Raw genomic sequence first — 12685 nt, forward strand, 5'->3', positions numbered from 1 at the left:
TACGGTTTCTTGTTTGTTTTTGACATGATATCTTGCTATGAAACTGAGAGTGGCCTCACACTCTCAAACCTCATCTTCAGCCTTCCCAGCTAGTACCAGCCAACCTGGCTTTCTACCTTTATAATTTTTTATTCTGGGGGCTGGAGAGATGGCTCAGCGGTTAAGAACACTGACTACTCTTCCAGAGGTCCTGAGTTCAAATCCCAGCAACCACATGGTGGCTCACAACCATCTGTAATGGGATCTGATGCCCTCTTCTGGTGTGTCTGAAGACAGCAACAGTCAGTGACAGTTAACTCACATAAAATACAATAAATAAATCTTAAAAAGAAAAAAATGCTTACTATGACTGGGCTAGTGCATCCTAGCACTCTGGAGGCAGAGACAGGAGGATTTTTGTGAGTTTGAGGCCAGCCTGGTCTACAGAAAAAGTTTCAGAATAGTCAGGGCTCCACGAAGAAATTCTGTCTTAAAAAATTTTTTAAAAAAGCCTATTCTGGGCAGGAAATTTTTAAACAGTAATGAGACTAAGGCAACTCTATTAAACTCGTTACAGTAGAATCTAAAGATGTTCAAACTCTTAAAAGACTTTTTAAAGCTATCAGCAGCTGCGGATGCTGCTGAGTGATTCCTAGTAGTGTACAACAACAACCTGGTCTTTGCGGGCAGGGCAGATCTGCCTTTTCCTCTGAGGGTTCCACTTGGCCTTCCTCTCCCCAGTGTACAGATTTCCTATCACTAGAGGTAGCTGACAAGAAGGCAGGCAGAAGAGACCAGTGGCTCCCGGGTTAAGAGGACCTATTGCTCTTGCAGGGGACCCAAGCTCAGTTCTCAGCACCCACATCAGGTGGCTCACAACTGCCTCTAACTAGCTCTAGGGAGACCTGATGCCTCTGGCCTCAATACTAACGAGCACTGACATACAAACATGAGTATGTGTGCACTGCACATGCACACACACACGCTCGCACACACACACAGACAAAGACACACATAATTAAAAATCATAAATGATTTCCTAAGACTGCTTAGGCCACAGAGTGAGTTGCTATCTCAGCCCTACCAAAAAAAAACAAAACAAAACAACAACAACAAAAAAGAGACAACAGAACAACTACAGGGCTGGAGAAGTGGGTCAAGTGCGTGTAGCTCTTGCAGAGAACTCCGAGTTCAGTTCCCAAAACCCACAGGCAGCTCACGACACCTGGAACTCTAGCTCACTTCACAGGCATCGCACACACGTGGTGCACTTGTATACACAAAAGCAAAACACCCATGCACATAAAATAAAGCTCTACAAAGGTAAATAAATTAGGTAAATATTATTTACAGGTTATGATTAAGTCCCTATTAAAAGCAAAAAGCACTAGCAATAGTGCCTAGTCTACAGAGCAAATCCCATGACGGCCAGGGCTACACAGAAAAACTTATACCCTACATATTTATGATGAAGATAATTCAGAGGAAATTGCAAAACTATCAGATATTATCGTAGGCTTCTGAAGAACTTTTCTCAACAATTTACTTTTTTTTTTTTTAAACAATTTACTTTTTGTGATTTATACCCAGCATACTTTTACTAGCTAAACACAGTGCAGAAAAAAAAAAAAGCAGAAATGTAGAAAGGCATTTGTTACCCCTTAAAAGGAAAGTGCTCATTATTAAGACTATTTGTGTGTTAGTATTTGTGTCTGCTTACACTTCTGGTCTTAAATGGTTCCAGTCACAACTGGGCGTCAGGAAAGCGTTGGCACTTCTGGGACTCAGGGGAGCCACTTGGTAGGTCTTCAGACCACGTGGGGGCTGAAAGGCACAGCGCTCAGGGGCGAAGGACTCCCTCTCTCTCCCTTTTGCGGGCACTGTCTCCTGCAAGCTTTCCACTTCGTTTGTCACACTGCTCTGCGACTGCAAATGCTTCTCTTCACTTCCCAATGCAATGCCTTGGGAAGAAATGATCTAGGGAGAAGCCAGCAGCACAGAGTTGGAATTTCTCTCCCAGGAACTCGTCCAACCATTACAAAAGGACACAGATAACAAGAGCAGCTACAGAAAAGCGAGTTGGACCCTGTGGTGGCTCGGTACTTGAGAGTGACAGCTGATCTTTGGAGAACTAGAGAGAGGAGGGGTCCCAGCAGGCTCACCACTGCCTCCAACTCCGGCTCTCTTTAAAAAATGTACACTTGAAATCAGAGGGTTAGCGATACTAAGCCAATGCTGTAATTCAGAGCCAGTCCTTATTAATCCATACCTTGTAGCTATTATAATAAAAATGTATTAAAACTAAAATGGAAAAATCCAACTAACAAAATAATGTTTTTACCAAAATTACATGAAATATTGCAAGTCTTTGAGAATGAGGAACCTAGTATTTATTGACCGACTCCTGTTCTAGAGGACCAAATGCTTTGTAAAAATAACCTTGGATTATGGGAGCTGGGTCAAAGGCTCTGGTTAAGAGCACTGGCTTCCTTTCCGGGCACCCAGAGATTCCTAGCCCACACAGGGAGCCTCACAACCACCTGAAACGTCCATTCCAGGGGACCTGACTTCCTCTTCTGGCTGCTCAGGCACCAGGCACACAGGGGGCACAAAGTCTATGTGCAAGCAAAATACCCATAGGCATAAAATAATTAAAGATAAATAACTAACTTAAAAACAGCTTTAGGTTGTAAATAATATCTTATCACCAGAACAACAGCTCTCAGTGTGAGAGGATGAGGCCAACCAACAGGAAACAGCATGTTCTTCCGAGGTGACTCAGTGCTCCCTGACAGCGAGGTTTGGCGCTGGGAAGTGAGGCCTGCACCCTACCTTGTCCAGCTCGCCTTCTGCTTTTCCGGCAGGTCTCCCTCTACTTGGTCCCCTTCTTTCTGATCCGTTCTCTGAAACAGAAAAGAAGTAGCGTATCCACTTTATAACATCAATGCTGCAGACTAAAGTGCTAGGTAATCTGGCAGAGTTTGGACGAGACAAAAACAGGGACGCATGTCTTCAACTTTTATGATTTCAGTCACACCAGAAAGGGACAAAAACGAATGAAATTTCCTGTGAAATACAAACCATCCTTCCAAAATAAAATGTTTCCTTTCTCTTCTTCTGTTTGCTAAATGAAGACTTATTTATGAAAGAAAACACATCTTACTGTCAACACTAAACCAACCAACAAAACAGACTCACATGCCTGTAACTGCAGCATTCCCTAGGGAGCCTGAGGCAACAGGATCGAGAATGCGGGCTAGCCTCGGCTACACGGTGAGCCCTCGTCTCAAAGAAACCAGACTCAGAGCTCCGGTTGAGGACGTGGATTGCTCTTACAGAGGCTGAGTCCCAGCACCCACATGGAGGTTTACAAGCACCTATAACTCCAGTCCCAGAAGATCAGATGCCTTCTTCTGGCTTCCAGGGGCACCAGTCCCGTGGTACACAGGCATACAGTCAGGTAAAGCCATAACACATAAAGTAAAACTAAATCTCAAAAAAAAAAAAAAAAAGCCAGCCAGAAAGAAAGCTACAAGAGGCTGGTGCAGCAGTCCAGCAGGTAAAGTGCTTACTGTACATGTGTACTCGCAAGGGCCCCGGGACGCCTAGAAAAGCTGTGAGCTGCAGCGCTCATCTACAGCCAAAGCTAGGGAAGCGAAGCCTGCTGGATCCCTGGAGCTCAATGGCCGGTCAGTCTAGCTGTACTCTCAAGCTCCAGGTCGAGACCACACCTCCCAAAGCCAGGTGAAGAGTGACGGAGAAGAAGCCCACTGTCGACCTGTGGCCTACACCCCCATACACACACACACCCCCATAACACACCCACACACCCATACACACATACAAACACACACACACACACATACTCATAGACATATACACACACCCCCACACATACACACACATACACACCCACACACCCATACACACATACACACCCATACACATACTCATACACACACCCCCACACATACACACACACATACACACCCACACACCCATACACACACATACACATACACACACACATACACACCCCCACCCCCATACACACCCCCAACCATACACACATACAAACACACACACACCCCCATACATATACACACACACACCTATACACACATACATCCACACATACACACCCATACACATACTCATACACACACCCCCACACATACACACATACACACCCCCACTCCCATACACACCCCACCCATACACACATACATCCAAACACACACAGACACAGATACACACACACCCCTCACCCATGATCCATTAACAGTTTCGTACTTCAGCGTGCATATCCAATACTTTTTATATTATTAACACACCATATTTCAGGGCCATGATCCTTTTTTCTTTCTTGGTCTTTATAAACTGTATTACATATGCATGCAGACAATGATCTCTTCTTACCATTGGTGGCTCTTGTGACTGGCTTTCTTGTGGTAGATGGCACTGTTCCAGCCATCTGCTTGGCCCTCTGAGTAGCTGCCACTGATCCAGCCGCTTTCCCTGATGTGGGACCCATGGGCTGCATAACTGGGAAAAACGTTCTAATCAGATGCCTTTTGTCATTCTCGAGTCATTCCCAGGGCAGCACCAACTTGGCCATCATCACTAATATTCCTACCTTTTTTCTCTCTGTCTAATGGTTTTTTTTCAGAAATTTGTCTTTGGCCGAATTGAGCTGCCTGAGGGATATTCCTGCTCCCAGTCTGTGAAGAGATTAGAGACTCTGTCATTTAACTGCATAGTAAATCAAAGCGCACTTCTAACTCATAAATTCATCAACTCAAGACTAGCTTCAACCAGCAGGAAGCTGCAGCAGAATCTGGGCTGCATGTGACCCTGTCTCAAAACCATACCAGGAATCCGGAGATGCCACATGCCTTCAATCCCAGCACTAAGGAGACAGAGGCAGGCAGATTTCTCTAAACTCCAGGCCCGTCAGAGCAACGTGAGACCTTACCTCAGAAAACAAAATTTTCTTTATATGCTGATTAGATGCTGAAAATACTAATAAAACATTAACTGTGGCTTTCTTGCCCTGAAATAAGGCCTTGTTGTGTTGTGGGGCTGGCCTCAAGCTCATGTACTCAGGCACATGAGTAGCTGTGAACAGTCAATGGCGTGGGCACCCTGGTCTGGTTATTTGCTCAGTGGTATAGGTGGGATAGAACAGGCCTAATGAGCACAGATCCCCGGCCTCTGTGATTCTCAACACTGCTTGAGAAAAAAAAAAAAAATCAATAGCAAAAATCCCTCAATTTTACATTTCTCCTAAAGACAAAAGATTTGTCCTGGGGTTCATTCACCTCGAGACTACTGCCCACATACAGGCATCTCAATAAGGTTTCCTTGATCCAATCAAAACGTTACTCAGTGGCTGGACTCACGTACTCTCCCTCCCGATATACCATAAACACCTCCGTTTTATTTCTAGGCCCACACTAAGACCCATAAAGCCTCGGCATTTTACTCAGGACTGTGTGTAGCCCAGGGCTAGAGAAGTCACAGGAACATGGCAGTGACTCCAATCTGTTAAAAACAAAACTTAGGTTCCTTACTCGACTGAAGTCGCTGCCTTTCCCAGTAGCAGACTTCATTCTCTCCCAGGCCCCCCACTGGTGTAGTAGAGAACCCAGAACTGTATCCCCCACTGCTCTGTGCTCTCCACTCTGATCTGCACTTCATGCACTTAGCCTAGAAAGCATGGCAGTCGCACACACAGACAGATGGACGGACGGACGGACAGACAGACAGACGGCTACAAAATGGTAAAGCCTGGGACAGGTCACACAGGAAGCGTTTATGCAAAGAACGCTGTGACGGCTTCCTTGGCATGGAGCCACAACTGCTCTAAGCCATCACTAATCTTCATACTTCAAGTCTGATAAATGCACCTCTATGCTTGTACGTCGTTTCAGGCTTTAATGGATGATAAACTTGGAGGGGGAAAATATAATGTCCTCTTCAGTAGTAATTATCTATCCACAATGATACCGACCTTACTCTGTTCCATATGGTCTCTGGCCTTTGATCTTGTAATCCGCCCAGTATATGGAAAAGCCTTTAAACAGCCAAAAGAAGGTCAATTAAAAAAAAAAACAAAAAACAAAACAAAACAAAACATAAACCACACTGGCAAAATGTATTCATGTCTCAGTTTAAAATTTAAATTTTATCCCTAAAAATTTACAGTATATAGACACTGCTAAGTATGGACTTTTTAGTTCCAGAGTTAAGAGAACAATTGCTCATACACGGACCTTTTGTGGCTCAGCTTTCACACCCCTCTGGTCTGCGACAAGAAAGCCGGGTGCGGCAGGCCTGTAGAGACCCACTTTGAACACTTTGGCTTTCTCTCGCTGTTCTTTCAATTTCTGAAGCTGCTTCTCTTCTTTGTATTTCTGGAGGAGCTGCTTCCGTTGGTCACTCAGAACCATTTTCACTGACTCTAAGGGGAGGCGGGTGTCAAACAACAATCCATAAAACATTTCAGACAAAAATATGACATCAACTTTCTAACGGCACACTGTGTCTAACTCCATCTGCTAATACATGCTTTCAATCTTCAACACTCTAATACAGTTATTCCAAGTTCTAATCGTGCTGAAATTATATTATATTATGTATGACTTCATTTGCTCAACTTTTTAAAAATATTGATACACTGATTACTTTAGGCTAAATCACTCAAAGAACTTTAGGAAGGGCCATCTGGTTTGCCTTTTCCTATATGCAACAAGCTTGAAAAATTTCTTTGGGTATCTTTTAACATATGGCTACCATCCATCGCTTGAGAGACTGAAGCAAGAGGAATGCAGGTTTTCTTGACCAGCCTGGCATTAGCAATGCCAGGTGAGACAGAGCTATCTATTGAGACCTGATCTCCAAAACCAGAAGGTTCTTTTGGGAGTCAGGAGTACAGTGCAATGGTAAGCACTTGCTTAGTTGCCTAGCAACGCCTGAGGCCTTGAGTCCAATCCCTAACACCCTGCATGCAAAACCATCTTGGGAGGAATGTGACTCACACACAGAGCCCAAGACGACAGCCTCCCTTACTGGGGCAGCAAGGATATGAGCACCCACAGGTTTTCCTCCTGGGCCCAAGTGCATCTCCTGTCCCAACACTAAGACCCTCACAGGCTTATGATCTTTGGACTGAGAAACATCACATACCCTGGTCCTTTCTTCAGATTTCATCCTCTTTATGAAGGCAACCCTTCACACCCAACATAGATTTTATAAGTTTTCCTGTGATTGGCTCCTGCATTAAATTAGGTTCTTGGACCCTCCATGGGCTCTTGGTTTTACTTATTTCAAGTTTCTTACTTATTCCTAACCTCCATGTTTTTCTATAGGGTAGAAATTACATCTGAGGGGTTCATTAGACTCAAGCCCAAGCTTTGAAGAAACAGTATGTCCTGGAGGATACTTCCAACTCTCTTTGGAACCCGCCCCTTCCTCCACATCCCCTCTGAGCCAGCATCTCACTATACAGCCCTGACTGGCTTTAACATGCCTCTGCCTTCTGAGGACTGGGATTAATCTTTTCTCCTTACATGCCTAGTAGGCATCATAACTCCCACATATGCAGCAGCAGGCTGAATTTATATATTTCTCCATACAAACACATACATGCATATGTACATGATAATAAAAGGGACTTATCGATCTGAGAGGAGGGCTAGGAGGGTCTAGAGGGATGGTGTCTGAGAGGAACTCGCCAAGGGAGGAGGCGAAAGGGAGGTAATTCTACTTTAACTGAAAATGTATTTAAAAAAAAAAAAAGTAAAAATTTAACATGTCCAAAATTGAGCTCTTAATTTTTAAAATACCCGTCCCTAAAGCTACTGCTGTCTTCTACAATAGTCACTGTATATTTCAGTTGTGCTCAGACCAAAAAACAAACCAGCCTTTCAGAACCCTTTGATGCCAGTCCTTTGTTCTGCCAACTCGCTAGACGGGCTGAGACTTCCCCTCTCCAAACAGATTACCACAGGATTCCCGTCAGGTCAGAAAACACAAAACCTGCAACTGTTTTGTCCAGTTCTTATCCCTCCCTCATGTTTCTTCAGAATCACGGTGCTGAATCTGTGAGAAAGTCGGCCTTGGTGATTCAGAATATGATCTTCCGGCCCCAGTATCAGCTGTCACAAAACCAGGCTCAAACGCACTGGGTGTGCGTGCCACATGGATTCTAGAAACTATAAAACAAACCTGCTGGGGCCCAGGAAGAGAGCTCAGTGACTAAAGCGCTTGTCAAGCAATCCTAACAGCACGTGTTCGAGAGCTAAACTCCAGAGTTGTCCTCTCACCTCCTCATGCTCACAGGAGAGCCTGTGCTCCCACACATGACCTCCTCCAAGGAGTGTGAAAAAAGCCCTAAGAACATCATCTCCTCCCATACCCTTGTTCTGTATTTCTGCCATTCAGTTCTGACACTTGCTAAAGAAAGAGAACAAGCTCGGAGTCCAGCGACTCCTGGTTGGAGGGAAACCATTCCTCAGCTCCGCCCCTCTAACTCCTGGCCGTCTAGGATACTATTTTCATTGTTTTCATCTTTTTCTGAGACTATTCTTTTTCATTTATTCAGTTCCTTTCTTTATGGCCCAAACCACTTTGGGCAAATTGTAAGAATGATCTCTTTTCTCTAGGTGACTGGTGAAATATTTTTTTAATGATTTTTTTTTTTTTTGGTCCTTTTTTTCGGAGCTGGGGACCGAACCCAGGGCCTTGCGCTTCCTAGGCAAGCGCTCTACCACTGAGCTAAATCCCCAACCCCATGATTTTTTATTTATATGAGTACACTGTCACTGTCTTCAGACACACCAGAGGAGGACATCGGATCCCATTACAGATGGTTGTGAGCCACCATGTGGTTGCTGGGATTTGAACTCAGGACCTCTGGAAGAGCGGTCAGGGCTCTTCACCGCTGAGCCGTCTCTCCAGACCCTTTCCTCTCAAAGGTACTTAAACTTAGAAAAGATTCTTAACTTACTTGTTTTGGAGCTGGCATTTTCTAGAGTGAGGTCTTGAGACATCTCATGTATATTAACAAGGTCTCTACCTTCCAGTGGGACGTTGACGTCCCTCAAACCAAAGTGTCTGTTTCGCTCATACACCCGGTGCCTGTTTTCCTTCTGAGACAGCGACTTCCTGTGAGCCAAGCTAGTCCTAATCATCTCGATGCTCGAATCTTTCCGAAGCCGACCAGCAAACCGTGACACCGGCATCCTGCCACAAAGGAGGGACAAACACCAACTTAAGTGGAATTTCATTTTATCATTATCAGGTTTCGGCAGCTCATTACTATACCACCAACAAACCCCAGCGAGCAAATCGTGTGAACTCGAGGTCAGCCTGGGCTAAAGAGTAAGATACTCTCTCAAAGAGCAAAATAAGTAAACTAATAAAATCAAGACCAGTCCGTCTCCTATCCCACTTCTGCGTTTCCTTGAAATGAAACCATTACAATGGACACCGGAACTAATATGAGTACATATGAAAGAAGAAAAGTTATCACAGATGAGATACCGTGGCCTATTTGGCGGGTCATGAGTAGGGAGCTGCTCAACAGATTAAAATGAAGCAGAGAAAAACTATACAATATACACAAGAGGCACATGTAAGTGAAAACAGCTACATTGCAGAACAAACCCTTAGCTCCCCCTGGTGGTATAAAAGAACCTTGGCATTTCAACTTCAAAAGCCACAATGGTCTGGGGAGCTGGCTCAGTCATTAAGTACCTGCTCTAATACTCATGTAAGGGCTGGCCACAGCACTGCAGTAATGCCAGGCAGACACAGGAAATTCCCTGGGGTGGTTCTGCCAGCAAGCCTAACTCAACCAAGGAGCTCCAGCTTTAGTGAAAACCTCTGTCTCAAGAAAATATGGAAGATGAAGAGAGGGATAAGGAGAATGAATGTCTGCCCTTGGCCCCCCTCCCCCCCACACACACATGAGAGAGAGAGAGAGAGAGAGAGAGAGAGAGAGAGAGAGAGAGAGCGCGCGCGCGAGCGCGCAGCTGGGAAGCTGACACAGAAAGCTCAATGGAGTCAAAGCCAGATTGGTCTACGCAGTAAGAAACCCACCTATATCCTTCATTCCAGCATCACCCCACTGTGAGGAAAACACGTCTGTGATTCTAGCCCTTGGCTAAAGCTAGCCTGTTAAATTAAACACAGGGAGACCATAACGGGAAAACCAAAACAAGAGGGCGTGCTCCCAGTCAGTCTCAGCTCCAGAGGAGGATGGCGAGAGCTCCGTTAAAACCTCGTTTTAATCCTCTCCCCACCAAAACAAAACAACGACAAACACAACTACCAGAAAAAGAGTTTAAGAAGAACTTGGTAATACGGTTGTCTTAGATAGGGTGTCGATTGTTGCAAGGAAACACCAGGAGCAAAAAGCAAGTTGGGGAGGAAAGGGTTTACTCAGCTCACACTTGTATGTTGCTGTCCATCATCAGAGGAAGTCAGGACTCAAGCAGGGCCGGAACTTGGAGGAAGGAGCTGATGCAGAGGCCATAGAAGAGCGCTTGGTACTGGACCTCCAGCCCAGGGATGGCTCCCATCCACAATGTACTGGGCCCTCCCTCATTAACCACTATTTGAGACGATCCCTTACAGCTGGACCTCATGGAGGTATTTCCTCAACTGAGGCTCTGATGACTCTTAACTTGTGTCATGGTGATGGTCAAATGTACCTCTCACGTCAGTTCCCTGTCTGCGCTCTCACCTTACTCCCCGGTATTTTAAAACACTTCAAGCTTTTGCCTTTCTCTAAGATTATCAGTTTAATACTCTCAGGAAGTTAAAGAGAAATGACAGCCAGGAAAAGCAGAATCCACTGCCACTTCTGGGCTCTTTTGAGAGGTTCTAGCATCCAGGTCGGGTAGATTCTCGTCTCTAATACTTTATTAAATCTACTACGTTTTTCATGCCAATTCTTTTCCCAAAGGCTTTTTTTGTCGTTTATGTGTGTTTATGTTTATCTCTGTGTGTGGGTAAATGCATACTGGCGTCCAGAGGAAGGTGTCACACCTCTTGACGCTAGAGCTACAAGGAGTTTGTGAGCTGCCTAATGTGGGATGCTGGGAAAGCTAACTGTGCAAAAACAAGTGCTCCTAACTGTTGAGCCATCTCTTCTAAGCCATCTTTAAATTTTTTGGAGACAGAGTCTCATGTAACCCAGGCCACTCTCGAGCTGGCAGGTAGCCACGGAGGACCTTGAACTCTTGATCCCACTTACCTGAAGCAGTTTCTGGATCCACAACAATGCGGCTACACAGAAAACTCCACAGATCCGCAGAAGGAACCCCCGAACCGACCCTCCGCCGAACTGAAACTTCCCGCTGCCAGCCGCTGATTGGAGGGACCTCAGCCAACACTTCCGGAAGCTCCCGCCCCTTCCCCTCGAACGAAGCTTGCGATAGGTTGGTTCCGTGCGACATTTAAATTGTTTGGAAGGCAAAGGGTTGGGAGGGGGAGGCCGAGGAGTGAGGCGGTAAACCGGCTGGGCGGGGAGGCGAGGCACCAAGCGCGGTGGGGCGGGCCTGAGGGACAGAGAACTCCTCTTTCCCGGCCTCCTGGCCGTTTTTTCTTCTTTCCTCTTAAACTTTTTTTTTTTTATTTTATTATTATTTTTTTTTTAGACACGGTCTCACTATATCGTTCTGCCTGTCTGGGAACTCACTATGTAAACCAGGCTGGCCTCGAACTCACATAGATCCTCCTGCCTGTCTCAGAGTGCTGGGATTAAAGGCGTGAGCAAGCATGCTCAAAAAAAGAAAAAAAAAAGGTTTTAAGTAAGGTTAAATGAGATAATTTATTCCTTTTCTGCTTCCCTCTGACAGCAAAATTAACAGCTGCGTTAGAAATCAATCGAGAGGGGTTGGGGATTTAGCTCAGTGGTAGAGTGCTTGCCTAGCAAGCTGCAAGGCCCTGGGTCCTCAGCTCCGGGGGAAAAAAAAAAAAATCAATGGAGAAACAACAACGCACCCATAGACCAAGGCACTTATCCCATGAGATACCAAGAAAATAAAAAAGCCTGGGTCAGTACAGCTATGCTGAGCTTGTGTTTGTAGATTAATGGGTATCAGGTAGACGCTGGGAAGATAAATTAGGAAAACATTTTTAAGTTTGGCTTTTGCTTTTCCCTGCCAACCTCTTGGGACAGAGTACCATGTGCCTGCAACTCTAGCAGCGACGAGACCTCTAGGACATGCAAAGAGAAAGATGAAAATAGATCACTGACATAATATTTATGGTTATGTTAGATCAGAGGGGGGGAAAGCACGGATTTCACGACTAACTGATTGAAGCAAGCTGTATCTAGAACTGGCCAGCCAGGTGCACCTACCCAAGTCCAGATTCCAGAGAGCAGCCCCTCACTGGCGTTTGAGGTGCCTTTTATGGGAAAGGGTTAGGGTTGCTGGAAAACAGCTGTGGAGATAATTGGCTGTTAGCACCTGTAGCACCTGGACAGGAGAGTGGGCGACTGGGGTTCAAGGCTGCCAGTAGGGTAGATAAACGCAGGAACACAACCTGAAGAGGCGGAGTCACCACAGGTGTTCAGGAATTTAGCCAGGCAGAGGGGTGGGCGCACATCATGGGGTCGGGAGTTCAGCAAAAGTTGAAAAACATGATGTGCAGGAAACAGACCTGTACTTGTAAGGTGTAAGGGACTTAAGGA

At 45.4% G+C, this 12685-nt stretch overlaps 1 protein-coding gene across 2 annotated transcripts in view; it reads right to left on the reverse strand.

The window, feature by feature from the left end:
* The window catches only part of Dlgap5 (DLG associated protein 5), a 30604-nt gene extending 19209 nt beyond the window's left edge, over nucleotides 1-11395 (reverse strand). Inside the window, exons 1-8 of one of the 2 annotated variants that reach the window (NM_001135802.1) lie at nucleotides 11243-11290; nucleotides 8990-9225; nucleotides 6255-6442; nucleotides 5993-6055; nucleotides 4616-4700; nucleotides 4399-4524; nucleotides 2812-2882; nucleotides 1700-1956 (exon numbers count right to left, since the gene is read on the reverse strand). In NM_001135802.1, coding sequence (NP_001129274.1) covers nucleotides 1700-1956; nucleotides 2812-2882; nucleotides 4399-4524; nucleotides 4616-4700; nucleotides 5993-6055; nucleotides 6255-6442; nucleotides 8990-9224 — 1025 coding nt within the window. In that variant the 5' untranslated portion in view covers nucleotide 9225; nucleotides 11243-11290. Of the gene's footprint in view, nucleotides 1-1699; nucleotides 1957-2811; nucleotides 2883-4398; nucleotides 4525-4615; nucleotides 4701-5992; nucleotides 6056-6254; nucleotides 6443-8989; nucleotides 9226-11242 lie in introns of both variants that reach the window. The other variant, XM_063274094.1, reaches the window with a different exon arrangement.
* Between the last annotated feature and the right edge of the window lie 1290 nt (nucleotides 11396-12685).

Source organism: Rattus norvegicus, chromosome 15, assembly GCF_036323735.1.
Source record: "Rattus norvegicus strain BN/NHsdMcwi chromosome 15, GRCr8, whole genome shotgun sequence".
NCBI classification, from domain to species: Eukaryota; Metazoa; Chordata; class Mammalia; order Rodentia; family Muridae; genus Rattus; species Rattus norvegicus.